The sequence below is a fragment of the Lycorma delicatula genome, chromosome 4, assembly GCF_047948215.1.
Source record: "Lycorma delicatula isolate Av1 chromosome 4, ASM4794821v1, whole genome shotgun sequence".
Lineage (NCBI taxonomy): Eukaryota > Metazoa > Arthropoda > Insecta > Hemiptera > Fulgoridae > Lycorma > Lycorma delicatula.
Genome location: NC_134458.1, coordinates 135,218,926 through 135,246,578, shown reverse-complemented (window position 1 = coordinate 135,246,578; position 27,653 = coordinate 135,218,926). Strand labels below are relative to the sequence as shown.

Sequence of the window (27,653 nt, the reverse complement as noted above, 5' to 3'; positions counted from 1 at the left end):
AATTTAAAGATACCAAATGTGTTAAATCTTCTTTGAAACATTATGTTGTAAACCAGAGTTTCTCAACCTTGGAGTCGCGACTCCCAATTAGTCTACAACTTTACACGTAAACAAAAATGATTATAAACATTTTACTTACATTTATAAAGTACATATGTAAAGAAAATAAACTAATAAGATAGTTGCGTTCGTTTTTCATTTAAAAGTTTCGCCATACGTAGATCTATGTTAGAAACATACACAAAAGCAAGTTGTTTTTTAAGTGATTAAAGACAATACCTGTATTTAGTTTTTAGTGCAACCTAGACAAAAACCCTTTTCACAGAGGTAAGACGTGGCGAAAGTTAAATGCTTCTGCGATTAAATTTCCATATCATTACGGCAAGTAAGCCAAAACGTATCTAAATCTTCAGATGTGAATTGTAGTTGTAACGTTTTATTAGCATACATTTCGATGAGCTGGTCGTGAATCTCAACCGGTTACTTAGCAGCTGCAACAACGTTTTCACTAAATGGATTCAGTACCCATCTCTTCGAGAAATCATTTTTATCTTACAGGAAATACTCCGCCAACTGAAATTTTAGTTCACGCAAATACATCTTCATGCTAATCAAACTGTGGTGAATAATAGTGTCTTCTTCATCCAAATATTTTACATTGTATTCGGAAGTGAATGGAAACTTATTATCATGTCCTTGTAAATTCACATTCAAGTCGTTCGAAATTAAGTAAGCCAACAGCAAATATGTTCATTATTCTGTAAAAAAAAAAAAAAAATGGAGAATGGCGTTTGTTTATCTTGGATTTCTGCGATTAGATGGGGTTTGGACATCTTTGCTACTCTTAATGCTACGAAATAAGATGCTTCAAGTGTTCTTTCATCAGTATGGCTTGGTTTACAAATAGAATCTTGTTGATTTCTTAAAGTATGTAATTTTCTTTCGAAAAATTTCAAGAGTTTGCTTTTATGATCCGAATGTTTAGTATTCAAGTGTCAAATTAATTTTGATGGATTCATGCTTTCATCGGAGAGGACTTGATAGCAAACAACATACTGTGGCTTTCCATCCAGTCGCCTAAAACCATCATTTAAATAATTGTTATTGTAAAATATTGCCTTTTTAACTATCGATTCACTGTATATAGATTTATCACTTAGTTTTTTCACAGATTTGTTCATTTTGCATAAAATCTAACTAAAAAAAAAAACACCGTGATACCGTTTGACCGCACACTAAAAAACCGAAACCTCAATTATTTTCAGTGAAATAAAAACTTAAATAAAGTCACTAGATGCACGATTTAAATAAAGCACGATGTGTTCAAACGTATCATATGCATGTTCGAACATGACACTCTCACAGCGAATATTATGCAAGCAAACCAAATTACAAGAAGCGCGTACACATCAAATTGGAAACTGTAAATTGTTCATGTTTGTACACTTCATACAACCATGTTCATACCCGTCGCTATTAACGCAGCTAAATAGTTTTAACTAGGTTTCATTTAGTTGGGATTGGGGAGTCGTAAATATTCATTAATTTTTTTTTTCTTTATGAAGGTCGTGGAGCTAAGAAGGTTGAGAATCGCTGTTTTAAACAATTTCTGTTTAATTTTAACAAAATTAATAATCTAGAAATTCGTAAAAAATGTAAATTGTGTATTTGAAAACATCGATAACTTGAACGTTTCTGCATATAGTAAAATATTATTCCTCAAATGTATATAGTCACGAGGAATTTAAATATATATATTAACATAAATTCGCTAAATTTTCCCTTTCACAGAGAAAGTATATCCAATTATATGTTGTTATTTATGTGATATTAAGCTATAATTTTTCTTCAGTGTTAACATCAGCAAGTTGTAGGTTAATCCAGGTCATGGGTTAAGAAAGGAAAAAAGTAGGATTTAAATTTTCTTATTCCCGGAGTTACTAAAATAATCTGTATATGAAATTCTATAAAAGATTTTATTTTTTTCTCTTTAATTTATAATAAGAAACTAAGTTTTTCTACAAATAAATCTGTTTATAATTTTTATATATATCTTTTTATATACAAAGCTGAAAGTTTGTCTGTTTATTATCGCATCACGCGAGAACCAAACGACCGATTGCTTTCAAATTTGCAGGGTACATTTGTGTTTCCTCTGGAAAGGTTTTAAACCATAGATTGAGACCCTAGCCCCCTTGGGGTTGAAGTTATGAATTAAAGAGATTAATCTTTTTACTTCATTGTTATATTTCTGATACCATGGTAAAGAAATAAGTTATGAATTTTTCGCCGTTAAAAGTTGTGTACCTCAGTTACCATGGTTACTACTACTACTTTGTCTTTTGTAATTTAGTTTTTTTCTAAATTTCTATAAAGCCTGAATACTTTAATAGTTATTTATCAGTATTATTCTCATAACCATAAAGGAAAAGAAACACTGCCGGGGTCCAGGTGACGGAGCCCCGGACCTACTAGTATATATATATATATATATATATATATATATATATATATATATATATATATATGTATATAAAATAGATATAATCTTACTTAAGTTGTTTTTAGTATAATCTACAATTAATTAGTTAAGTAAGATTATATTTTTATTGCTCTCTTTTAATATTATTAAGAAAAAAATTATAACTGTCACTTTTTATTTTAATAAAAGATTGTAACAAAAAGACTTTTATAAAAAAAGTGTTCTGCTTAATTCAATTTGTTCATTATTAAAAAAAAAATCAAAAGAAAATGTAGTATGTAGCTTAAGTAATGACTAGATCTTTCTCAGTGAAGGTAGAAAGTTTTATTTCTAATATTATAGAAGTTAACGAACTGCAGATTACATTTGAAGTAATCCTTACCTGGCGCCTTAAAAACGAGTAAAGACAATTTAATTATTATTTATTACTCTAACTTCCTCTTATTATCTTTTATTTTTTGCTGTCTATCATATATCGATTATTTGTGTATAATTTCTCGACCGTAATTTTTTTTCCTATTTTTTATGCGACTTTCTATAAATATAATATTTTTGTCATTTATTATAGAAAGTTCCTGCAATTTTTTATTTAAATATTACTACGTATGATGTCTAATTATAGGTTATAACTTAGAGCTTGTCTGTAAATTTATTTTATTAATTTTGGATAGATTATTTATTGTTTTTTCATTAAACAAAAAAAATAAAAATATTTTGTTAGTGTTACAATAAAGATATTACCACATTGGTTTCCTGTGTCGTTAAATCAGTTAAGCAATAGTACAGGTTTTACAGTAATAGACTAACTAATTTTTGTCTAAGTTAACCCACGTCTTAGTTTTCTGTATATTTACGTAATAGTGGATCGTCAAATTAACCAATTAATCATTATTTAATTCATCAAATTAAACTCTTTTTTATTCATTAATTCTATGTAGGATAATTAAAGAAAAATAAAAGGATATACGGTAAAAATTAAATTACTTCATTTAATTAGAAGTTATTACGAATACGGTAAAGTACAATTCATCAGACAAAACAATAAATTTTACTTTTTTATATAATGAAACTAACTAACTTAACCTATAACTTATAAAACTACGCTTATACTAAACTACGCTTACGTTAACTTATAAAAAAACTACGCTTTATATATATATATATATATATATATATATATATAAAGCGTAGTTTTTTTAGTTATATTTATATTTTATTTATTTATAGATTTAGTTATTTAGTTATATATATATATATATATATAACAGTACATATCCTGACTGTCAGATTCATCAACGCCCAGCATAACTACTAAAAATAAATTGAAAATTTGTGTACATCTTCTTACGGTGTAAATGTACACTAAGAAAGGATTTTTGAGATTCGTAGTTTAAAGGATTAAAATGGAGTAACAATGGGATTTACTCATTTAGTTTCTCGGTAAAAAATGAAGATATCAACTTGATTTTTAATGTGTTTTAAATATCTAAAAACCAATTTCTAGATTTTTTTAAATTCAACTGTGAAAGAGGTGAAGAAAGGTAAAAATATTTCGAATAATGATTGCAAATTTTTCCCATTTCCGACTTTATTAAGCATGATATTCACCTGATTTGGGCTTTCAAATACTCTTCAGATAAATATCTAAAAATCAATTTCTGGTTTATGAACTTTAGTATTTTAAGGGTTAAAAAAACATAAATTTTCTTTACATTTTGTCGTTTATGCTACCACTATTGAATCAATCTTTATGAGATTTGGTATCATTGTGATGATAATTTATGTTTGTAATTGCGATTATGTATTCGCGAGCGAAGCCGCGACGGGAAATCTAAAAACTAATTAGTGGTTCCTGTACAAATCGAACTGTTGCTCTGAAGAAATTACAGTACACTGAACATTTGTGTAAATTGAACAGGCTTTAATGTTTATTTATCATTATTATTCTCTTAAGCATGATTTTAATGAACACAGGGGCGTCCAGGGTCCAGAGCCTCCTTGGTAGTCAGGAAGGATTCGCTTCACTCTCTGATAGATTAGAAATTTTCATTTGATTTTTTGAAATGAGCAATTTCAGCGTTAGCAGTCTAATTTTTTATTTAAAACTATTTTTTAGTATATTTTTTATTTATTTATTATGTAATCTGTTTTGTTTCAGAAATTTTGCCGTCAAAAATTACGAAATCATATGAACATAGAATGAAAACACATGAACACATCTAAGTGCCTTATTGAAATGAAGTAGTTTAACTAAACAAGCATATCTGATAATCGTGCGCGCTCGTGATTTTAGTGTCGCGTATGAGTGTCTTGTGGATAAATTGCATAAAACGTATGATCGGCTCCAGTTAGAATGGGCAAGAAAAGTAATGATGTTTCATCATCGCCAGACAGTAATGGAAATATTAATAATAACAGCAACGGTAAAAGGAAAGGATCATGGGATTCAAAGGTAAGATTTTTTTTAAATACTCTAGATTCGTATTTTTGTTTAGTATAAAATAACTCAAATAAATTTTTATTTTAATTTTTTCTTCATATTAAACTGACCAAATAGTTTTAATGAAAGTTCAGTCGCAAAAGAAACTTGGAAAATTGAGCAAAACAACCCTCGTCTTAGTTTTTTTTTTTTTTGTATTACTTTACTTATTATAATCGAGTATCATTTCTACTGAAGGATATTTAAAACTGTGAATGCCTCAGTAGTATATTCGAGTAGTATTTGTTTTTAAAATTAACAAAATGAAATTGTTTGTTTCTTAATCTACATACATGTTTTTGTTTAGTATAAAATTAATCAAATATCAATATTTAAAAATTAATTAGCTTTCTTTATTTTCATTTTTTTCGTATTAAATTAACGAAATATTTTTAGGGATAGTTCGATCTCAACAGAAGTCCGGAAAATTGACTAAAAACCCTCATCTTAGTTTTTTTATTTTTATTTTTATATAACCTTACTAACTATAATCGAAATCACTTCTACTGAAGGATATTTAAAACTGAATACCTCAGTAGTATATTCGAGTAGCATTTGTTTTTAAAATGAAATTTTTTGGTTCTTCTTACAAATATTTATGTAATATCTAAAATAATTACTTATTAGGTTGTTCTATGTTTGAGATACATCATCACATTTATCGGGTTTTCATGATACATTGAAATTTGTAATAAAAAAATTTTCAAGTGTGACATATATATTAATAAAATTTATCAAAATTTTGTATTACATGAAATGTTGTATGAAATAGCAAATTTTTTTAATATTATAAAAAAAATAGGTTTACAAAACGTTTCTCATCAATAATTGCATTTAATTTAGAAAATAATTATATTGCTTGCTTAAACCTTCAGATATACTTTTTTTTAGAAAAATTCAGCTTATTTTTATAAAATAGTATGTTGAATCATGGATTCGCTTTCTGAATACTATTTCGAAATATGGATGTAGAAGATTTTTTCAATACTAAAATGTAGTTCAGCCCTCAGTGAAACATATTTTTGTTCTTAGTAGCGCATGTCATAAAATATTGTTAGGAAACCCATCCACTGTGTAACTTGAGTATCCAGTATATTAAATTTGATTTGTGTTGTGTTTCTTGGACTAATATATTACTTATTTTAAATTTGTTTAATTTGTGACTGTTATCTGCATTTGTAAAATTTACATATCATTCTAGTTACATCCAGTATTTATGACGTTATTTTCAAATGTTAATTAATCCTGAAATTTAGTGTAAGTACGGGCTTTTTGTATCTGTTTGTGTAAGTGAGGTCGATTTTACCAATATAGAATTAAATGTAATAATAATAATAATAATAAAAAATCCATTAACGGAATACCCTTGACCAATTAAAAATTTATGGCTATATCAAATTGGCAAAAATAATGTATTTAACGGAAAAAAACTTATATCAGATTTACTACTTAACTACATATTAAACGGTTTAAGACGAATGCCATTAACGTTTCCGAAATCACTGAATAAAGGAGCTGATTTAGAGTTTTGATAAAAATCATCTCTAAAATCTAAATCGTTATTAAATTTTAATAAATTGATAACTAGGGTCATCCCTGTGCAAGCATCACACAAAAACTGCTGCACAGATTTTAACAGCTGAAGTGTGACTCGGTTAGCTACTGACAATAGAGCTCTACGCCCAAACTCGATCTGAAATAAATTTGCAACGCGAGTTGCACTTAAATTCCTCACGAGTTCGTATTGATGTCATTGATGGTCACATAAGGATAGAAGTGGCTTTAGATACGATGTACAGATTAATAACGTCGATCATGACATATTGGCACCATGCCAGAGGTGTTCGTTTTGTCATGCTCGGAAATGTAAAGGGAACCAAAAGTGATATTTTGTGCGTCAGGAAAAGTTCATTTACTTCCAATTTTAGTATCGCCAAAGGAAGTTAAAGCACCGTTGAATTGAAACTAAATCGAAAGATTTTCTAAACAATATAGGAGCCTACAACAGAGCCATTCAAATGACTTAGTTTAAAAATGTTATCAGTATTATTCTCACAACCATGAGGATAATGAGTACAGCTGGGGGTGCTCTGGCTTGACGGGAAGGGCTCGCTTCGCTCACCCTGGCCGGTTAGTTATTTTATAAAATGTAAATTTCATTTTATTATGCTGATCTATAAAATTTGGCTTTTGTTAAATGACTTTTTATTAATCGGTGCTGTATAAAATATTTCATGAAGATCGTATGATACTGTTTGAGAACAATATCCTTAAGATGATCGGATATATTAACTGATTGATTATTTAGCGCATTCCTGTTCGTTATTATGAAAAAAAATCGGGTTTTCTTCGTTACTGTTTTATTACGAAGAACAAAAATATTTATAATAATTATAATAAAAATGGTTGTTAATATGTTTATCTCCGATTTTGAGACTGCTGATTATTGAACTTTCTTCGTATATTAAATCTATATAAAAATGTCAGTGTATCAAAAAAACTTAAAGTAAAGTGGTTCCATTTTAGTTATATTAACTGTATTATTTACATAGTTGCGCGTTTGAGTATATTTAAAATTTACAAAAGCAGTTCGTGCGCGCGCACGCACACACACACATATATATATATAATACATACATATGTTTTTTTTTTATCTAGATGAACTAGTTAAACCCTAAAACAAAAAGATTTGAAAATGCTCAATACCCCATTTTTGACATGGTTACCACATTTTCCCCCTTCAATTTACTTAAAGCTATTTAGTTTACTTTAAGCTATTTGGCTTACTTAAGCTACTTTCAGCTACGGCTATTTACCAGGAAAGTAATATATATATATATATATATATATATATATATATGTATTAGAGGTTTATTGATGAACATTTATATAAGAGGTTATTTAACAAAAATATTAAATAGTCATTTTGATTAGGGTTCCGTCATCCGGAAGTTTCGTAATTTTTTTCAATACCCTTTAAAATGATGTGTCATTACCTCATTCTTTCCATTTAAGGTTTTTGAGTTGCTACCTCGGAGCGTCACCGGGATGCTTCTTAGGGTGTGGAATTTTCGTAATTTTGATAATCACAGAAGAACATACTTCCGTTGGAATATCAATATTTTCAAATTTCTTTACATTTACGCATTTTCTACTTAGACTATTACTCTTTGAGTTACAGTATACTATGTAAAATATTCATAAATTTCTGGCCAATTGAAATATTCCCTGTTTTAGTATCGTTAGAATTAATAATTTTTATTTCTTTAGATAGAAAGGAAATTGTTTTTGGGCAATTTTTTTGCTCTTTATTTTTATTTCTACCGTTTTTAGATTAGAAAAAAATATTTTTGAGCAAATTTTTTCGCTCTTTATTTCAGATAACAATGTCCGACTATATACCTGAATATTCTTTCTTTTTTTAATATTCATTATCGCTCAGTGGTAAACTTACCATTCAAGTCATAAAATATGTTAACAAAACTGGTGAAATTTTAGATGTATTATCAGTTACTCTACAAAAAAAATTTTGTAAATACTTAAAAAACCTGTTAAATCTATTTTCAGTTACACAGTTTAATGGGTCGTCTATCTGATATAAATCATTCATCTGGTTTAAAAAGTTAATAATGAACCATACTATCCACTTACGCTCATATACCCACGCAGCAAGAGGTTACCAACTCTCTCTTACGCGTCAAATATGAATCACCAGGGTTTAAAGAAATGATTGTTATGTGAAATGGGTAGAGAGAAAGTTTTCAATCTTTAACTGACTTGTACTTGATCCGGGGTTATCTGGGACAAAGAAATAGTAGTTAGTGGACGTCTCAATCTTATTTAACTAACTCAACTGAGGTATTTTGATTGATGATGACATTATAATTAATTTAATTACACGGTGTATAAAATTATTTTTTAATTTATTGTTTCTTATAATTATTAAGCTAGCTAAAAAATTGTTTTCAATTTGATAAATTATTTATGGCTATAAATAAAATATTATTCGAAAGTTTGTTGAATAAACCTCTTTTTACGTACAATTTTTTATTTTTTTTTATTTAATTTTCCCAGATTATGAATCTGTCTCGTTTATTATACTTTCTTCCACTTATTTACCTTTCCTTTTTGAAATGATATATTTAAAAACAAAATTAACCAGTTATTTATTGCTTTAAAATAATTTTTAATTCATTAAATAATGTTTTATGATAATTGTATTTTTTTTAATAATTAACGTAAATAACATAACTACTGGCAACACCATGTAGAATTACACGGTAGGGCACTAGTGCGTAACATTTCCCGGCACTGATGACGCAATATACAAAAAACCGTTTAAACAGGAAATAATGCGTTCTTAAGATTTCATTTTTCCCTATTTTATATAAATTGTTTTTTTCTAATACTTTTATTTATGGTCGCATTAACAGTTAGTCATTAGCGACTTATCAGTGTAATGTAATTATACCGGTAAATTTGTAGTCTTGAACAAACTCGGGTCGACTACTCCTGAGACGTGCGGTTAATTGAAACCTAACCACCAAAGAAAACTTGTATCCACCATCTAGTATTCAAACCCGAATAAAAGTAACTATCTTTATTAGAAATTGAATCTGAGAACTTCGATTTCGAAATCAGCTGATTTATGACGACGAGTTTACCACTAGATCAACCCGGTGGATTAAATTGTTATTAAAAAATTACAAATAAATAAGGTAAAATAGAATAAAAAAAGATTCATTTTTAAAAATTTCCATACATTTTTTTCAGATCATGTTGCTAATTTCAGATAAAATTTATGATCATAAATGATACGTATTTAGCTAGAAGAACACTTTCTGTATTATTTAAATAAGTAAAAAGTGTACACTTCATACAATGGATACGTAAAATGCATGAAATTGCACAGATATATACAATAACTACGTAAAAAATGAATGTTTTTTTATTTATTTATATAATTAGCCAACATCATGTCTGCAAGCTTTTCAAAGATAATAATTGTACCTTTAAATTGGGATATCTTTAAATATACCTACTTTTTTTTATTGTCTGTTATTCCGTGTAAAACAGTCAAATTTTCAAAATATATTAATTTTTATATTATTTATTGAGTACAATGATTATATATTGGTAGAGAATCGGTTAGAGTCAGAACCAAAGACTTTAAATAAGATTACATCATCTGTTGTGGAATTTAGTTATTAAAAGTAGAATCAAGCAAACTATTTACTGAAAACCTATGTAATTTATAGTGCAGAAATGAAAAATAAATGACGACATGAACTGAAAGTTGAATTCAACAGAGATAGATTACAGGCAAAGTTTAATTCGATAAATTAGAGGCAGAGATAAAATAGAGGATAAGTTGTAATTCAAATTTCATTGAATGTTGAATTTTTAAAAAGAATGAAAGTAAAAAGTAACACTTTAAGAAGAAAATCGAGCAGAAGCTATTGACTTTGTATGGACATTTAATGAAGATAAGTAAGAACTATTTGCTTAAGAATGTTTTGGAATGGGACCCTGCATAAAGAAGATGGAGAGATCATCCAAGAATTGTAACGGAATATAGTGTTACATACTCGTACATCAAGGGAGAGGAAAAAACTTGTAAATTTTATAGTCAAATTTTGTAAATTGAGAAATTTGGGGTGAGAAATGATCAGTGGCGGCTCGTAGCTAAAATCAGTGGGGGTGCTGCCCCAGAAAATTTCTTTCTGGACCTTTTCAAGGCCATGGTTAAAGTTTTCTGTAAAATAAAAGAACCGAAAAAAATGAATCAAATAGAATAGCTGAAAGCAGGATAATAATTTAATTCTACACTTTATCACATTCAAGAATATGGTACACGGTTTTTAAGGACATTGTGCTTAAAAACTGTATTCGGTTTAACCGAATAAATAATAAAATGTCAACACAGATAATATTTTTTAGTATTATTAAATTATAACTTAATAAAATGTCCGCTTAAAAACATATAGTCCAGCGGTGCTTAATTTAAATTTCTATGTACACAGAAACAAATACATAATTAATATTTACTAATTACTTTCTCTTTCGCCCTTCCAGCATTTTTGGACAGATTTACAGATTTGAAAATCAAAAAGGCCTTGGTTTGCCTTTTGCCATCTTCTACTACTGAAAAAACAACTAAACCACTTTCATATTACTTCCACCGACTAAACTAGAAAAGGTAACGAACGGTACGTTCCGTACACACACGGAATAAAATAAAAACTTTCATCAGCACGCCAGGGTCGGAACTGCAGGAGCGACAGTTCCCACCCTGTCGGTACACAGGAGGCTCTCTCTCGCAGCCTCCCGTGTAGCCAAACACCACGCCGCTGGAACTGTGTAGCGCACAGTTCCATACAATGACTTTTGTATCTTTTTAATAAACTGGGGGATGGATGCTGACATTAAGCTTAAGGATTACATATTGTACAAGTATAAAGAAAGAAGGACTCATATTAAATGTTATCGATAATATTAAGTGGAAATAGGGGGTGTTGCAGTTTCACAGTGCCTAAACACGAGCCGCCACTGTAAATTATACGTAGTATTGTAAACACATACTATAAGTAAGTAATTAATTTGTATGAGAAAATTCTCAGTCTTTTTACTGTTGTGGTATATGTTCCATTTTTAGGATACATTCTACTCTTCAGTCATGTTAAAATATAGTTCTGTAAATGTCTTGATAACGTTGACATTGTCGCTGGAGTTCACTAACAGACCAACAAGACTATCTATAAATTAAAATGTAGATCGACAATCAAAATAGTGAATTCTAAGTTGTAGCAGAGAAAAACAGTTTTTGAGTATTTATTTTTAATGTACCATATTCGCTTATATTATAATATATTAAATTAAGAAATTGAATTAAAAAGCATAAAACTAAGAATTTGTCTTACCTATGTAGCGATATCGGTAGAAACATCTACATCTTCAGCTCATTCACTGGTATTCACATATTTACAAATCTTATCGGCAGAAGACAAATAAACACAGTTGAAAGAAATTTTTAACATTGTAAGCCTATCAGTGATTTTAAAGATAACAATTTTCTCTATTAAAGAATTTATTGTTAAAATGATCCAGGAACAACACAACTTTCTTTTTTCAGTATCAAAAGAAACAAAAACTATTAAAAATAAAACAGATACTGTTAAGAGAAATTAAAAATGAGTAATCAATATGCCATTTATTAACTCATTTCTTATTGAAAACATTGAGAAAATGTCTGGACAGATAAATATACTAACATAATTTCATCATAATCTGTACTACGATAAATTAAATTTTACCACAGAATAATTGTTTTTATTAAAAATTAATTACTCTTATTCTTATTTATGAACTTAAAAACTACGTGCCTGTATAAAAAAAATTAAATTTTTTAATTTAATGTCAAATAAATATCTTAGAATTATGAATTTGTAAAGGAAGATAAGAAAATCCTCATATACGTTGAGTACGGTTATTAAATGTAACATATCGGTAATATGTTTCATAACGGTAATCCCCATAATTTCTCAATTTTCTAGCTTCATCTTCCTAGTCTGCTGCATGAAGTTACAAATTGTTTTTTTACTTAGCTGTTTCTTTCTGATCGTCCAAATCCTTTGTGGACCAAGTCGACCGCAGCAACCACCTGAAAATGTAGGAAACCTAATCTGAAAAACGTACACTATTTTTTTTAATTATGAGGGTTTTTCTCCTAGCCTATATTCACTTATTCCGCGATTGGCCAGCAGGAGACGCAGCTTCGCTGGACAAATCAGGCAATTGCACGCTTCCTCCCAATAAGGAGGGATGATGCCCTATGCGTTTCTATCGCAACGTTTTTTTCATACTGTTGTATTTCACATGTAATTTAATTTTCACCTAATCTGTTACCCCCCCTCGCCGCAATCATCTGAATACTTTCAGATTTATCCAAGTTGGACTGTACAGTTTCCTGAAGTTTTTAACACACTGAAAGAAACATGTACACGCTACTGCCCGGACACAAATATCCCTCATTAGTTGGCCCGCATGTACCGCTTTACTAACGATTTGTCAGTTTAGTCTGCTCCCCCCCCCCCCCCAGCCAATAAGGCTGATTACATTTCCATAAAAATTCTTGGTTGTAGAAATGTAATTGCATTGCAATTACAAGCTTTTTTGTTATTGAAAGTAATCGCTACCTAGCAACTGAACTCCGCCAAGAATCTATTTTTTTTTGTCCTGACCGAATGAAAATATTCAGACCTCTGCCTTCGATAGATCTACCACAACCACTCGCCGTTCAGGCTCTTCTGTGACAGTTCACGGACTGTTTCAAAAAAGACAGCTATTTAGTCCACCAAGGGACAATTCTATCTCCACCCAAACTATGGGGAATTTAATTCTCAGTAACACTGATGAAAGCCAGATAAAATCTTACTGCTAGGTCTTCCAATTGAAACAGAAAGAAACCTAATGGCATTCCAAATCATAGAAATTATGCTCCTCGACAAAACAGCCAAAACGATCAGTAAGAACAGGGGAACGAGGTTCCAAGCCAAAATCAAACGTAAGATCCAGTTCTCCGAAGAAGAAAGGAGAGTAAGATCGTAAATAATGAAACAATAACTGGGCTAAAAATTATTTTAATAGAAAAAAAAAACTGACAATAAAGTTGTAATACTTTCCTAGCATTGGTTATTTATTCTTATATAATGGAAAAATAATTATACAGGAAAAAGTTACCTAAGATTCTTCTTTAGAGTGGGGGATAATTTAAATGAAGTTTTATTGTTAAATTATAATTTTATATTTAAATAAACCAGAAAAGGTTAAAAAATTCAAAAATCTTTATTTTTATCTACTCCCCACCTCCAAAATCATCTTCCACGAAAACCTTTTGATTTTTCTTCTTTTACTTTGTTAAATGGAAAAAACTTAAAGAAATACAAATAAAAATGTACAACCATAAAAAGTTACCTAAGATTTCTTTTTTGGTGGTGTGGGGTGTATTATGATGAAACTTTATTGTAGGATTATTAAAATAAAAAGTTTTTAAAAATTAAAAAATTCGATATTTTTAAATTTGATCGGCCCTCAATCCCCAATCTTGCTCCCAAAGTATTATCTTTGGATCGCTTTCACTGCTACTTTGCTTGAGAAGACATTAAAGAAATTTAGTTAAAAATATGCAATATAAAATGTTTTTTCAATTTTTGGAGAAGGGGAAATTTTGGAGCAAATTTTTAAAAAATGGTAAGATAAGCATGAACGTTTATATTGACATTAAAATTTTACGCATGATGTTCACAACAACTTTGTCTCTCAAGACCAGAAGTACCCTTCTCAGCCAGGTACCTTGCTAACAAATCTTACGTATAATTCAGTTATCTGTTATCAGGGAACGTCATACACCTCTCGCTGTACAAAGAATATATAAAAATTTAAATCAAAGGACTCTATAAAGCACTAATCTATTAAACCATCTTCGATCGTACGCAAATGGCTTTCAGAGAATGGATTCTGAAAAAGGAATCACGTCGGGAGAATGATGCAGACTAGCAATACACACCTAAGGACACACCTTCCTCTTATTTCAAAAAATAAAAAATGATTAAGAAGAATGGGAACGCAATCCTACCTCACCTCCAGTAATGATGAATACTCACATTAAATATAGCGGTTATTTACATAACCGCTGTTACATAAAAATAACCCACAGCAAGGGAGAGAAAGAAGTAGAGACTCTAGAATTTATGAGAGGGTAATTCATCCTCCAAATGTTGAGAGTTTTGAAAGCTCCACTCAACTTTCCATCTGGGGAATTACAATCTAATGTAGAACTATCTTATTGGAAACTATCAAAATTGATTTCCGTTTCTGAATTTACTTATGAAATTTATAATAAATAATAAATCATTATATTAATAATAGTATAAAATACTATATAAAGAATGCTATAAAATATTTCTTTAAAGAAATTATGGCTCACAGTAGAGAATAGGCAGAATGAAATTTCTAATCTTTTGTTGTAGTTTCAAAATTTACAGCCGGCCAAATGGTGTGACGATTAGCATGCTGGCTTCTGAATCATCTGGTCTCGGCTACGATCCCCGGTAAGAATCTGGTATTTTTACACCTATCCGTTTCATTTATCATCTCATCTTTCCCGTTAAAATACGTGAAAAAGCTTTATCCAAGGTCGTATATTCTAAAAAAAGTGTCCCATCTTGAGACAAAGGCTCCAATTATCGGGCAAAACTGAAACTTTGATTCTCAGACATTTAATGAATAGATTTATTTATTTATTATTTTTCACAAAAATAAGTCGGTTAGACCCGAAACCCAGCAGAAACACTTAAACTAAACAAAATTGAATATCTTGAAAAATTAGAGAAGTTTGAAAGGATAATTCTGAGGAGAATACTAGGACAGTGAATCGGAATTGAAATTACAACCTAATACATAACAATATTTGAAAGTTGAAAAACTGACAGATATTAACAGGAAAAGAAAATTACAGTTCTGTGGACAAATACATAGGATGGGTGATGAGAGGTTAAAACACAGCTGGCCTTTGCGGCGCGAGTGGTAGCGTCTCGGCCTTTCATCCGGAGATCCCGGTTTCGAATCCCGGTCAAAATATGGCATTTTCACACGCTACAAAAATTGTCATTCATCTCTTCCTCTGAAGTAATACCTAACGGTGGTTCTGGAGGTTAAAACAAAAATAAAATAAATAAATAAACTAAACAGATCTGACTTGCTAAGAAGTTACAAATCCAAGCCCATATGGTTTATTAATACAAAAAGAAATGGAAAACATTAGAATCAACACAAGCGTAATAAATGATGGGATACTTTTTAATAAGTAATTTTGAAAGCAGTTTAGGAAAGGAAAATCTCAACCAGTGGAAGGATGTGAACGCAAGAAGAAAAAGAACGACACTCTCGAAGAATGAAAGAAGTATGGGCAAAAAGGAAGCATAACCAAAGTTGATTTATCGTACGCTCGTAAAAAATAACAATTCGGTGAAGTATAAAAAAGTAATAATTAAATAAAAATTTATAATTTATTAATGCATTAAAATTAAATTATATATAATTTGTTAAATCTATTAATATTTATTTAATTAATAATTAATTTTTTCGATAACATTCTCAACAACTTCCTTTTAAAAGGTTTTATCACGCATTAAATAAGATTAACTATGTATTAAATTTAACGATTAACTTACTATAACAAGAAATTAGTCATTTAACAAAAATTAAAATGCCATAAATATCAAATTATTAGCTCAATTAAAAATTATCTTTAATTACAGTTTAAGTATTATTAAGATCGCATGTATTATTCTAATTATTGCTGACTAATTTTTAAAATTATACGGTTGGGTACTATGCAGAAGAGAAAGTTTATCGCTGTTATATACAATAAAGTAACTGAAATAAGAGTATAATAAGAAATAATTAAAATTAACTTAGTACGAACGTTACAATTTTAAGTATACTAATTTCTGACATTAATGGTTCGTTTATATGTTCATTTTACATAATAATGACGAAACAAATTATGGGAGTTTTTTAATAACTATTTATTAAAGCTAATTAAAAAAGAGTAACAATATATTTCTTGTTCCTTACAGGATATTCAACTTTTGCATTTTTAAAGAACAGAATAAAATGTATTAAATTCTGCTTTTTTAATACAGATTTGAATTCAATTTTAGATGTATTAAAGTAATACTTATTAAACGTGTGTATCAAATAAAACCGTATGTGGATGTAGAAATGTAGGCCTAATGCGCTAAACACGAAATATAATTTTTCTTTTTTAATATGATTAATTCATCGCATTATATCTAGGCAAGTGTATAGAAATATGTTATGAAATATTTGTAGCATTTGAAAAATACCAGGACAAATAATTGTGTATGATTAGGCATACAATTTAGGATTAATATAACTTTTCGAACCGAATTTATACAGTGCTTATAACGCAATGTTTCCTACAAAAAGAAGTACGAGTATATTATTTATCTATTGCTTTATATTATCTGTCTCGACCTTTTTTACGACTACGACGCAAAACAAGATCGATAAAGGTGAAATTACTCTATTGGATATAATGCTAAAATTAATTAGTATTGAAAAAGATATAGGAAAATCTTTTTAACACATGTGATAAAATCGATGAATTTGACATAAAATTGAAAAATGTACAGCATCTTTCAAAGGGCAGGAGACAAAAGTTAGAGATCCGAGCTATAGATGTACACTATACACCAATCCCTGTGATTAATAGAAAAAATTTGATGTGGACGCCACATAAATTCCTGGAACGCCTATTAAATTACATATACACATTTTTTACTGCACTTCATTTAAACTTAATTCATTTTAAAGTGAGATACTATCCTCTAATTCTTTAATAAAAGTGGACAGTTACACAATTACTAAAATATTAGTTTTTATTAACATCAAATATTTATACAATTATTAATTCAACAATCTTACCTGAAATATTAGGTTAGAGTAAAAGTCCCTTTATTATTCTTTAAATAAATGTAAGTATTATATCTATCTAAAAATATGTTTTTTTAAAAATTATTATGATGTAACCATAAAAAAAATTTAAAAAAAAAAGAAAGAGAAGAAGGTTACTAAGGTATATTTATCAAGAAAACTGAAACAGATGGATAAATAAAAATAATACGTTTCTAAATTATAATTTTCTTGTTTTTGAGTTATGCGAGATACATACGTACTTACGTACAGACGTCACACCAAAACTAGTCAAAGTGGATTCAGGGATGGTCAAAACGATTATTTCCGTTGAAATCTGGAAACCCAAATTTTTCCCGATCGCAGTACTTCCTTTACTTTGTACAAGGAAGTAAAAAGAGGCAACTCTATATGGTTGAATATTATACCTGTGGGCTATGTATGCTGATAATCAACTATATATGATTATGAAGAAAACACCTCAGTGAAGAGAACAACTGGAAACAAGCTCACTTTTCACAGTAACCTAGCATGGGATGTTTAATATTCGTAAGAATACCTCAGTTATTCTAGTTAGTTTGAATGACAAACTAATGTCAGGTGCCTGCAATCATTATGAGTGTAGTTGTGGTACTTAACATAATTTCAATTATATCCGAAAAAGTGTGTGTTTTTATTGAAAGGCGTTTAAAAAACGCTGACAACAAAGTTTAACATTTTCATGGCATAAGTTATTTATTCTTATACAGTGGAAAAATAATCATAAATGAAAAAAGTACAAAAAATCAATATTTTAATCGATACTTCAAAAAATTCGGTTAAAAATTGTGCTAGAGATAATTTTTTTCAATTTCTGAAAGGGGGTGAATATGGGGACAAATTAAGCATGTACGCACGTACTGAGCTTAATATAAAATTTACCTTTGCAAACCTTTGAGAAAATTTGACTCCCCAGAAATTATCTATCTACCCCAACCCCTGTAAGTATTGACGCCAAACATTTACCAACAGATTCCCTTATACACACGAGTCTGTGCCAATTTAATCAAAATCGGTTTATCCAGTCAAATTTTATTAAGTTTTAAACACACCAACAGAAGAACATTACTCTCCACTTTTTTGTTTCTTTTTGGATCCCTGGGCCATGAAACATCAAGAAATACAAAAAAAAACCCAAACGATATTTTTTGACTGATTTTACTTTACTTTCCTTCTTGCAGCATAGAGCAGTGATTCTCAACATATTTAGCTCCACGATCCCCAAAAAGTAAAAAAATATATATAATGAATATTTCGCGATCTCCAACCCCAATCCAATGAAATCTAGTTAAACTATTAAGCTGTGTTGACAGCGACGGGTATGAACATTTATGTATGAAGTGTACAAACATGAGAAATTTACAGGTTCCACTTGATGTGAACGTGCTCCTTGTAATTTGGTCTGCTTGTATAATAATCGCTGTGAGTCCATCATGTTTGAACATGCATATGATACGTTTGAACACGTCGTCCTTTCAGGAGTATAAAAGAGGCGTAAGGGGTTGCAGAACGTCAGTTAAATTTCTAATGCGAAGCGTGCGTCTGGTGCCTTTATTTAAATTTTTAAAAGCGTAGTTTCATTGAAAATATTAATAATAATTGAGTTTTTGGTTTTTTAATGTGCGGTCAAGCGGTGTAACTGTTTTTTTTCCAGTTAGATTCTTATGCAAAATGGCTAAATTTATGAAAAAACGGAAGTGAGACGTCTACATCCAGTGAATCAATTGGTAAAAAGACAAGATTGTACAATGGCAGTTATGGTTTTACCCCACTGGATGGAAAGCCACAGTACGTTGATTTCTCGAAGAGCTAAATCCACTTAGTGAATATTCATTAAATCCGTTTAGTGAAAACGTTCTTGCAGCTGCTAAGTTACTAGTTTAGTTTTACGTCTAACTCATCGAAATGTCTGCCGATAAAATGTTACAACTACAATTCACATCTGAGGATTTAGATACGTTTTGGCTTGCTCGTCGAAGTGAATATGGAAATTTAGTTGCAGAAGCACTGAAAATATTAATCACTTTTGCCATGTCTTACTCTGTAAATAGGAGTTTTCGTCTGTGGTTGGACTAAAAACTAAATATAGGAGTCATCTTTTATCACTTAAAAACAATTTGCTTTTGTGCGTGTTTCTAACACAGATCTACGTACGGAGAAACTTTTAAATAAAAAACAAACGCAACCATCTTATTAATTTATTTTCTTTACATTTATACTAATATATGTAAGTAAAATGTTTATAATAATCCTTTTTTTCTCATAAAATGATTTCATTATTGTCTACGTGTAAAGTTGTAAGCTAATTTCGTGACTCCAGTGGGAGTCGCGACCCGCAGGTCGAGAAACGCTGAGCTAGAGATATGGTTCCAGGAAAGTAAATAGGTTGTGGTTATGGGTTTGCTGTAACGTACTAATAGTAAAAAATTCAGTATGAAGGCCATTCGTAAAGTTTTCTACTTGACAAAGGAAATACAAAATTTTTCAGAAATCTTTATTTTGCAACGTAGTCATCTTCCGATTGGACCTTCAAATTTTTAAGACACTCAGAATAATTCGCTCCATTCATCATCTGGTCGTACATCCATTTATCATCTTGAATGAATATATGACCACGTTTAAATTCAGCAGCCCACATTTTTGGAAAAAAATCCTTTAAAGTGGAATTTTTGTATAAACATCTGGGTTAAACCTTTTAAAACAATATACTTTATAACAGCTCAAACTTCAATTTTATCCATTTTTTCTAAAAATTTCAATACTTGTTTTCTTATTCGATCGCAACTAAACGCACGCTTCTGAAACTTCGCAACACGTCGTCTAAAGGAGCATACTTGACAGATATATATATATTCATTTGATTACATTTATGTCATCTCAATATCAGGCCGAGAACTTTCTGAACGATCTGGTAAAATTATTGATTTCAATGCGGATTGACTTATTTTTTCGTAAAGCAATAAAGATTCTGGTTCATTGTAAAATTATATTATTTTTAATCACATTTGATTGGTAATTTAACCAGTCCTTTTTTTTTTTTTTGTGCTATTAATTTTTTCTTAAATATATTGTTTCAAAATTATGGACTGTGGACTGAATCCAATACCAAACCGTAATTATACTAACGGCCTGATATAATGCCATATTACTACGAATATTATCATTACATTTCAAATACTAAATAAAATAAAATATATCATATATGAAGTAAATTATATTTAATATTTTTAATTAAAATTGATTTAATAAAATAGAAAATATATGCATTACATAATATTACGCCCTATTTCGCATCAATATATTACTTGCATACTTGAGTAGCACAGCATACCACACGGGGGCGTTTAGGTGTGCACATATTATTTTTCATTGTAAGCAACCAGTACGTAGTTTATATTCATTCCCATTTACTTCGTAATAAATAATCTTTTGCATAATATTTTTTAATAATATTCATTAAATTCTTCTAGTTGGGCTGTGTTTTGTTATGTCATTGGATAATACTTGTTTCTAGGGTCAGCTTATATAGATATGAGTAAAAAAGTTATGTAAAAATAACAAAAAAAAAAGCCGGATTAATTACGAACCACACTTCATGAACAAATATGGGTTAAGCTAGTCAACTATTCAGTTGATAATTTAACTTTTTATTTTATTTAACATTAATTTGATTTTCGATTAAATTTATTTTTATATTTTACTTTTCAAGGTTAACTCTTTTTTTATTTGAGATGATTTGATTTCAAATATAAAAAAAAAATACATAAATATATATTTTATTTGTTTACTTATCAGTTTTCAAAAAAAAAAAAAATTAAATACTGGGTACAACTTTTTTCTGTACTTGAGTAAAATATGTGGAACAAAGATATATTCAAATATTTAAATTTTAAATTATGAAGTATTAGCCGATAAAAATTTAAATACGACGCCTCTCGTCCGAGCACAGTGCGAGTATATAATTCAACTGATATTAGCATTGTTCAAAAGTATTATTTTTACGACTATTAATCATCGCTTAGTAACATCCAAAAAACAACTTCAACTGATATAAAATAATTAAAAAAAAACATTTGTTTTATTTTCCTAATCTTTATGTTGCACTCTGTTCAACTAGTGAACAATAAGCGACCCCTCCCCCCCCACGCCTCAATGAGATGAGGATGACGTGTAAATGAGTCTTGTATAGAATCAGGCCGACCATTCCCTGAGTTAATTGAACCCTAACCACCAAATTACAACGGTATCCATTGTCTAGTATTCAAATTCGTATAAAAGCAAATAACTTTTACTAGGATTTGAACCTCAGAACCTTTGACTTTGAAAATCAGCTGTTAAACAACTGATTTGGAACGAGTTAACCCTAAACCAAGCTCGGTGGGCTAAGATTCCTGTTATTTCTTGTATTTTTTTATTTTTTCAAAAAAAGGGCTATATTTTAACAGTTATTACTTTGGTTTTTGTTTTAAACATGTTTTAAAGTTATAGAACTTTGAAATTGCATATCCGAAACAATAAATAATATAAGATTTTATAAGAACAAAATTTAATTTAGTATATAAAGCGCTATTATATATATATATTTAATTATAACACTCCAAACTTATTGATTTTTTCGTTAGTCAAAAGTCAAACTACAAATTTTTAAATAATATTTGTTTTGGCTATCATATCAATTAATTTTGTTTTTGACCTAACTGGTTTCTTTTTTAAAGGCAAAAATTTTATATTTTTAAAGATCGTATCGTATAATTATTATAATCTTGTTTAAATAAAAAGTATATTTAAATTTTAAATGACTCAAAGTTGTTTTTATTTATTTACTTTTTTTTAATTATACAATAATACTCGTATTTTTAATATTTTAAAAGATAAATTTAAAATTTTATTTCATTATCTGATGAAATATATTTCTTTAATGTATACAAATTTTTTCTTTTTTTTTTGAGAATTTGATGCCATATATGCTAGATAAGCATGGGAGATTCTTACAGCTTGTTATTTTTAGTACAGAAATCGTGAGCTAAAATGTATTGCTCAACTTGTGTTAAAATCATCTTATTTTACTGTTCAAGTAATGTTATAGGACAGCATTACGCAACACACACACACACACACACACACACACACACACACACACACACACACACACACACACACACACACACACATACATACACATACACTGCAACCTACATTATATATTTTCACTTATGTGTTGGTTATGTTTAGTGAATAAAATGCTGATTTGAAACTTGTGTTTTTTTTTTTTTTAATAAATGGTGAATTTTTAAAAAAGTTTTTTCTGTTGTAAATAATCAGTCCATTTTTTTGGGGTTTTAACTAAGTCTTTCGGTTAACCAAGAATAAACATAGCAACAGTTTAAAGGATTTGAATGCTGGTTTCTTTGACTTTCCTGGAATGATTTAATTTTATCCATTTCGAGGACAGTGGCAAGTGGATACTTGCCACTTACAAAATTTTAAATTCTACATTGCTTTGCATTCTGTTTTAATCTCTAAATTACTTTTAATTGTGAGATCTAGATATCGCTGTTAGCAATTTATTTCGTTTTAGGAATTTTTAAATTCAGTTTCAGATCAAATGTGAGAGTCTATACACGTTACTTTTGCGATGAGGAGAGGTGACTGTCCTCGAGTTCAACAGAATGGCGTTTTCATCCCGCATTCTAACTGCGTGCGATACCTTGGTCTGTACCTGGATCGCCATCTGACATGGAGGACTCACGTTAGGAAGAAACGGAAACAGCTTAACGTTAAGTTCAGGGAGATGTACTGGTTGCAGCGGGTAGCATTTATCATTATCGGACAAATAATTGTATACAACAATCCCAAAACGTATTTGGACCTACGGGAAAAAGCTGTGGGGTACTACGAGCGATAGTAATATTGACATGTTCAGCTATTTCAGAATAAGTTGTTGAGAACTATGATAGAGGGGCCGTGGTTTTAAAGAAACACTGAGGTACATTGAGTGTTCGAGAGGAGATACAACGATTCAGTACCAAACACAAAACGAGACTGAACAGTCATGTGAACTGGCTCGCAGTTAACCTCTAGGATAATAGCGAGACGTTCGGCGCCTAAAGCGGCTACACGTATTGGATTTGTAAGTTCTTCGAGATTTGGGTGAATGCACTACATTGAGGCATTATGCTTCGTCAAAATATTGCGTTTTGTTTCTCTGTTTAGTTCTGTTTTCATCATTTTTTTCAACTAATTCTTTTTAGTCTTTTTCTCTTTCTGATATTTCTTCGTTTGGTACGTTTTTTATGATTTTTTGTGTAACTGTAAGATATACTTCTTGGTGTTTTCTTTTTATGTTGTAGACTTAATCAATTTTCTTTGGACTTATCAGTGTATTAAATCGTTTATCTTTTATATACTGGAGTATAATGTAAAAGATATGTATACATATCCATATACGTGTATGCATTTATAATTTTTGAGAGGTTCAATAGAGACTTATTGTATATCAAATACCTATGCATATCATTTATTAATTGTAATCAAATATAGTTTTGGTTTCGGTTAATTGGGACTGATTATAAATAAAAATAACTTTAAGTGCAAAAAAAAAAATTGGTGACAGCTGATTTTATATAAACTATTTATTTTTTTATACAATATTTATGAAAATTCTAGCGATTCAGGGACGTGCATTATTAAAAAACGTTGCTTTCCACAATTTTTAGATACGATATGCTGATTAGAGTATTTTCTTAATAATGCTGAAATCACAAAAATTATAAGTTTTATGATTTATTGAGGAATTTTAAAGGACGAAAATAAAAAATTAAAATCCAATAAGTAAATTTATTGAAATAAAAATACAGTTTATTTTTTTTAATTTTAAAACGAAAATAATTAACATTAAGTTGACAATAACTTTCCTTAGATTTTGCGTATAATACTTTAAGATGAATTAAAAAATTTGTATGAGACCATTCCTTTTAAGATGCAAAAGAACAAAATTAAAATGAAAGCAAAAATAAACAACTTCGAAAGTTGCAGAGCCTATAATAAAGATAAAAAGATGATATTAACTGTAAAATGATCATTATTCACAATAATTGTTTAAAAAAAAATTATTCATGAATAGCAATGGGTTATAAGTATTAATCATATTTAAATAATTGTTTTTGTTCCGCTAAATACAGATACAGTAAATATGTAAAATAAAAATCAGGTAATAGAGTAAAAACACTTCACTCGATTTCAATATAAAATCAATATACTCAGAATTATAAATTTTCAAAAAATAAATAAACATAATTTCCCGTGATCAAGACCACTCCATGAGCACTTTATGATTGAATTATCCACTATTACAACCATTTATTATTTTTTACCAAGTTTTTTTAGACCTTTTTCAACAGTAGACAAGATCTCTAACACGATATAAAAATTAAAAACATGGAGGTTCAACCACACAATCAGTGCAAGTAATGTAAATTTTTATTCCCACTTTTACGTTTTTAATAATTCAGATATTGCGTAGTGCAATTTGCTGAAAATTAGCGATTTTTAACAGCTTGAATTTAGTTGGCTATAATTATACCGTAATGCTGAATTTTTGGATAAAAAAATACTGTAAAAAAATTTAAAATTGAATTTTATTTTAAAATTCAATTTATTTTGTCTCCTTAGTAAAAAGAAAAAAATATATACAGTATTTAAATATAATATATTTACCTTAAGTAAATTAATTACAAATAAAATGTGAAATAAAAAAGAGAATAATTTAAATAAATATAAAAATTTTATGTTGGTAAAATTAAAATAAATATAACATGAACTAACATTAGTATGGCAAAAAATAGATAAATGTTGAAAATGTACAAAGATATGTAAGTAGTAATTCGATTTGTTGATAGAACAATTATATATTGTTTAAAACTAAACATTTTAACAAAACTGGTGCACTTACATTTTAAATTATAAAAAATATTCGTATAAAAGATCCGTTTTTATTTCTTCTTTAACTGTTATGATTAAACCTCAATATTTCATTAATATAAATTCCAACCTGCTCGGTTGGTCTAGTGGTTAAACTCGTTATCGTAAATCATCTGATCTCAAAGTCAAGAATTCTCAGATCCGAATCCTAGTAAAAGTAGTTGTTTTTATTCGGATTTTATCAGATAGTGAATATCGGTGTTTTTTGGTGGTTAGGTTTCAGTTAATTACACATCTGGTATATTCTCGATCTGAGGTGTCACGAACAAGAAACGCGGCTGGCTACCGTTCCCGAATGAAAAAAACTGCTGTGTGGGATATCTGGAGACTTTCGGAATATTCATAAGAAATAAATAAGTAAATTCCCTAGGACCATTAATTTTGTTTGCAATGGAAGCCTTAACACCTCTTTATACCAGAAAAGGTGATTTTTTTTTTTAATCGTACTAAAATTTCGGTAGGTAATACAAATAAATGAAAAAAATTATTTACATAAAAAATAAACATAATAAAATTTTATCATATTTTTAGCTCCGTTTTATGAAAGATTTTGATAAGAAATTTTTCAAAATAGAGATGTTATGTCTGCCAAAAAACGAATACTTTTATTTAAAATAGAATTTCAATTTGATTTCGGCTTGAGTTATTTTTCAATAAAATTATTTTATAAGGATATTGAAGTATCTCTACTTACAAAAGCTGGCATCAAAGCTATTATGCTTCCCTGTCATTGATTTCTATTCTTATATGGTATAAAAATAATTATACATGAAAAAAAGTTACCCAAGATTTCTTTTGTGTTGGGGGTGTAATTTATGAAGAAGTTTTATTTAAAAATTATCATTACATGTTTAAATAAACCAAAAAAGTTTAAGAAATTCAAAAAATTGGTATTTTTTTATTTTTTCTGTTCTCCACCTCCAAAATAATTTTCCAAGAATTTTTTATTTATTTTTTTATGTTTACTATATTAAAGGGAAGAAACTTAAAAAATACCACTAAAAAATGTACAACCAATAAAAAGTTATCAAATATGTTTTTTTGTTGTGATAGGGATGAATTATGATGAAATTTATTGTAGTATGATTAAACTAAAAAAAGTTTTGAAAAATTCAAAACATCTATATTTTTAAATTTGATCGGTCTCTCACCCCAAATCTTGCTTTCCAAGTTTTGTTTGGACCGTTTGCACTACTACTATGCCTAAGAGAGATTAAAAAAAAATCAGTTAAAAATATGTAATAAATAAAGAGTTATTAAGTTTAAAACACGCCAACACACGTACATACGAACATTTCCCCACTCTCTGTTTGTTTTCTTGGGGTCGCTGGGTCATGAAGCAACGAGAAATGAAATAAAATCCACCCCATTTTCTAACTAATTACTATACTTCCTTCTTGCAGCATAGCTTCAAAGCTATGATTCCAATGAAGTAGAATAATCAGAAAACAAAATCAGGTTAAATGATGTAGGTTAATAAATGCAAATAAAGTTAAAAAGAAATTTATATTTCATAACATAGAAAGAATATCGTGTGTTATGTTATAATTTGTTGAAAAAAAATTGATGTTCATTGCATTCCTATGTTGTGATATAATCTTAAATGTTTATAAAATCAGTGTGTGTTTTCGTTTTATTAGTGTAATCGTTATAGGTTAAATACGAATGATGTGACGCTTCGTTGCGTTTATTCATGACTTACTTATAAAACCATTTGTATATATATATATATATTACTGAATTATAACGCGAGGAATATAAAACAGCAATTTTTTTCGTTTGTAATTTTAGTTTTATATTGTTATTATTAATTATATTTATTATTTTTTAATGAGTAATTTCTATTCAAGAAGTAATGAGTAATTTCTATTCGTATAGAAATGATGAATAATGAAAATTTTTCAGGGTCAAACACAAATCAGCAATCGAACCCAGTATTTTCGGTATACAGAATATCCCGGAAAGTGTTAGCTAAACTTAAAGGACGGATTTAGGATATTAAAATAAACAAAAAAAAGGATAAATAAATGCCTTATCTCAATTTTCCCCTCTGTCCGCCATTTTTGTTTTTTTTTTTCAATAAAAATTTATATCTTAAGAACGGATTAAGATATTTAATTTATATCTATCCAACATCTTCTAAAAAGTAAAGTTTGAAAGATTTTACCTTTGAAA

At 28.9% G+C, this 27,653-nt stretch overlaps 1 protein-coding gene across 1 annotated transcript in view; it reads left to right on the top strand.

Moving 5' to 3' along the window:
• Positions 1-27,653, top strand: part of LOC142323894 (atrial natriuretic peptide-converting enzyme) — a 298,697-nt gene that overhangs the window by 81,890 nt on the left and 189,154 nt on the right. Inside the window, exon 2 of the mRNA XM_075364224.1 lies at positions 4,641-4,934. Within this exon, the coding sequence (XP_075220339.1) occupies positions 4,836-4,934 (99 nt within the window). The 5' untranslated portion in view covers positions 4,641-4,835. The remainder of the gene's footprint in view (positions 1-4,640; positions 4,935-27,653) is intronic.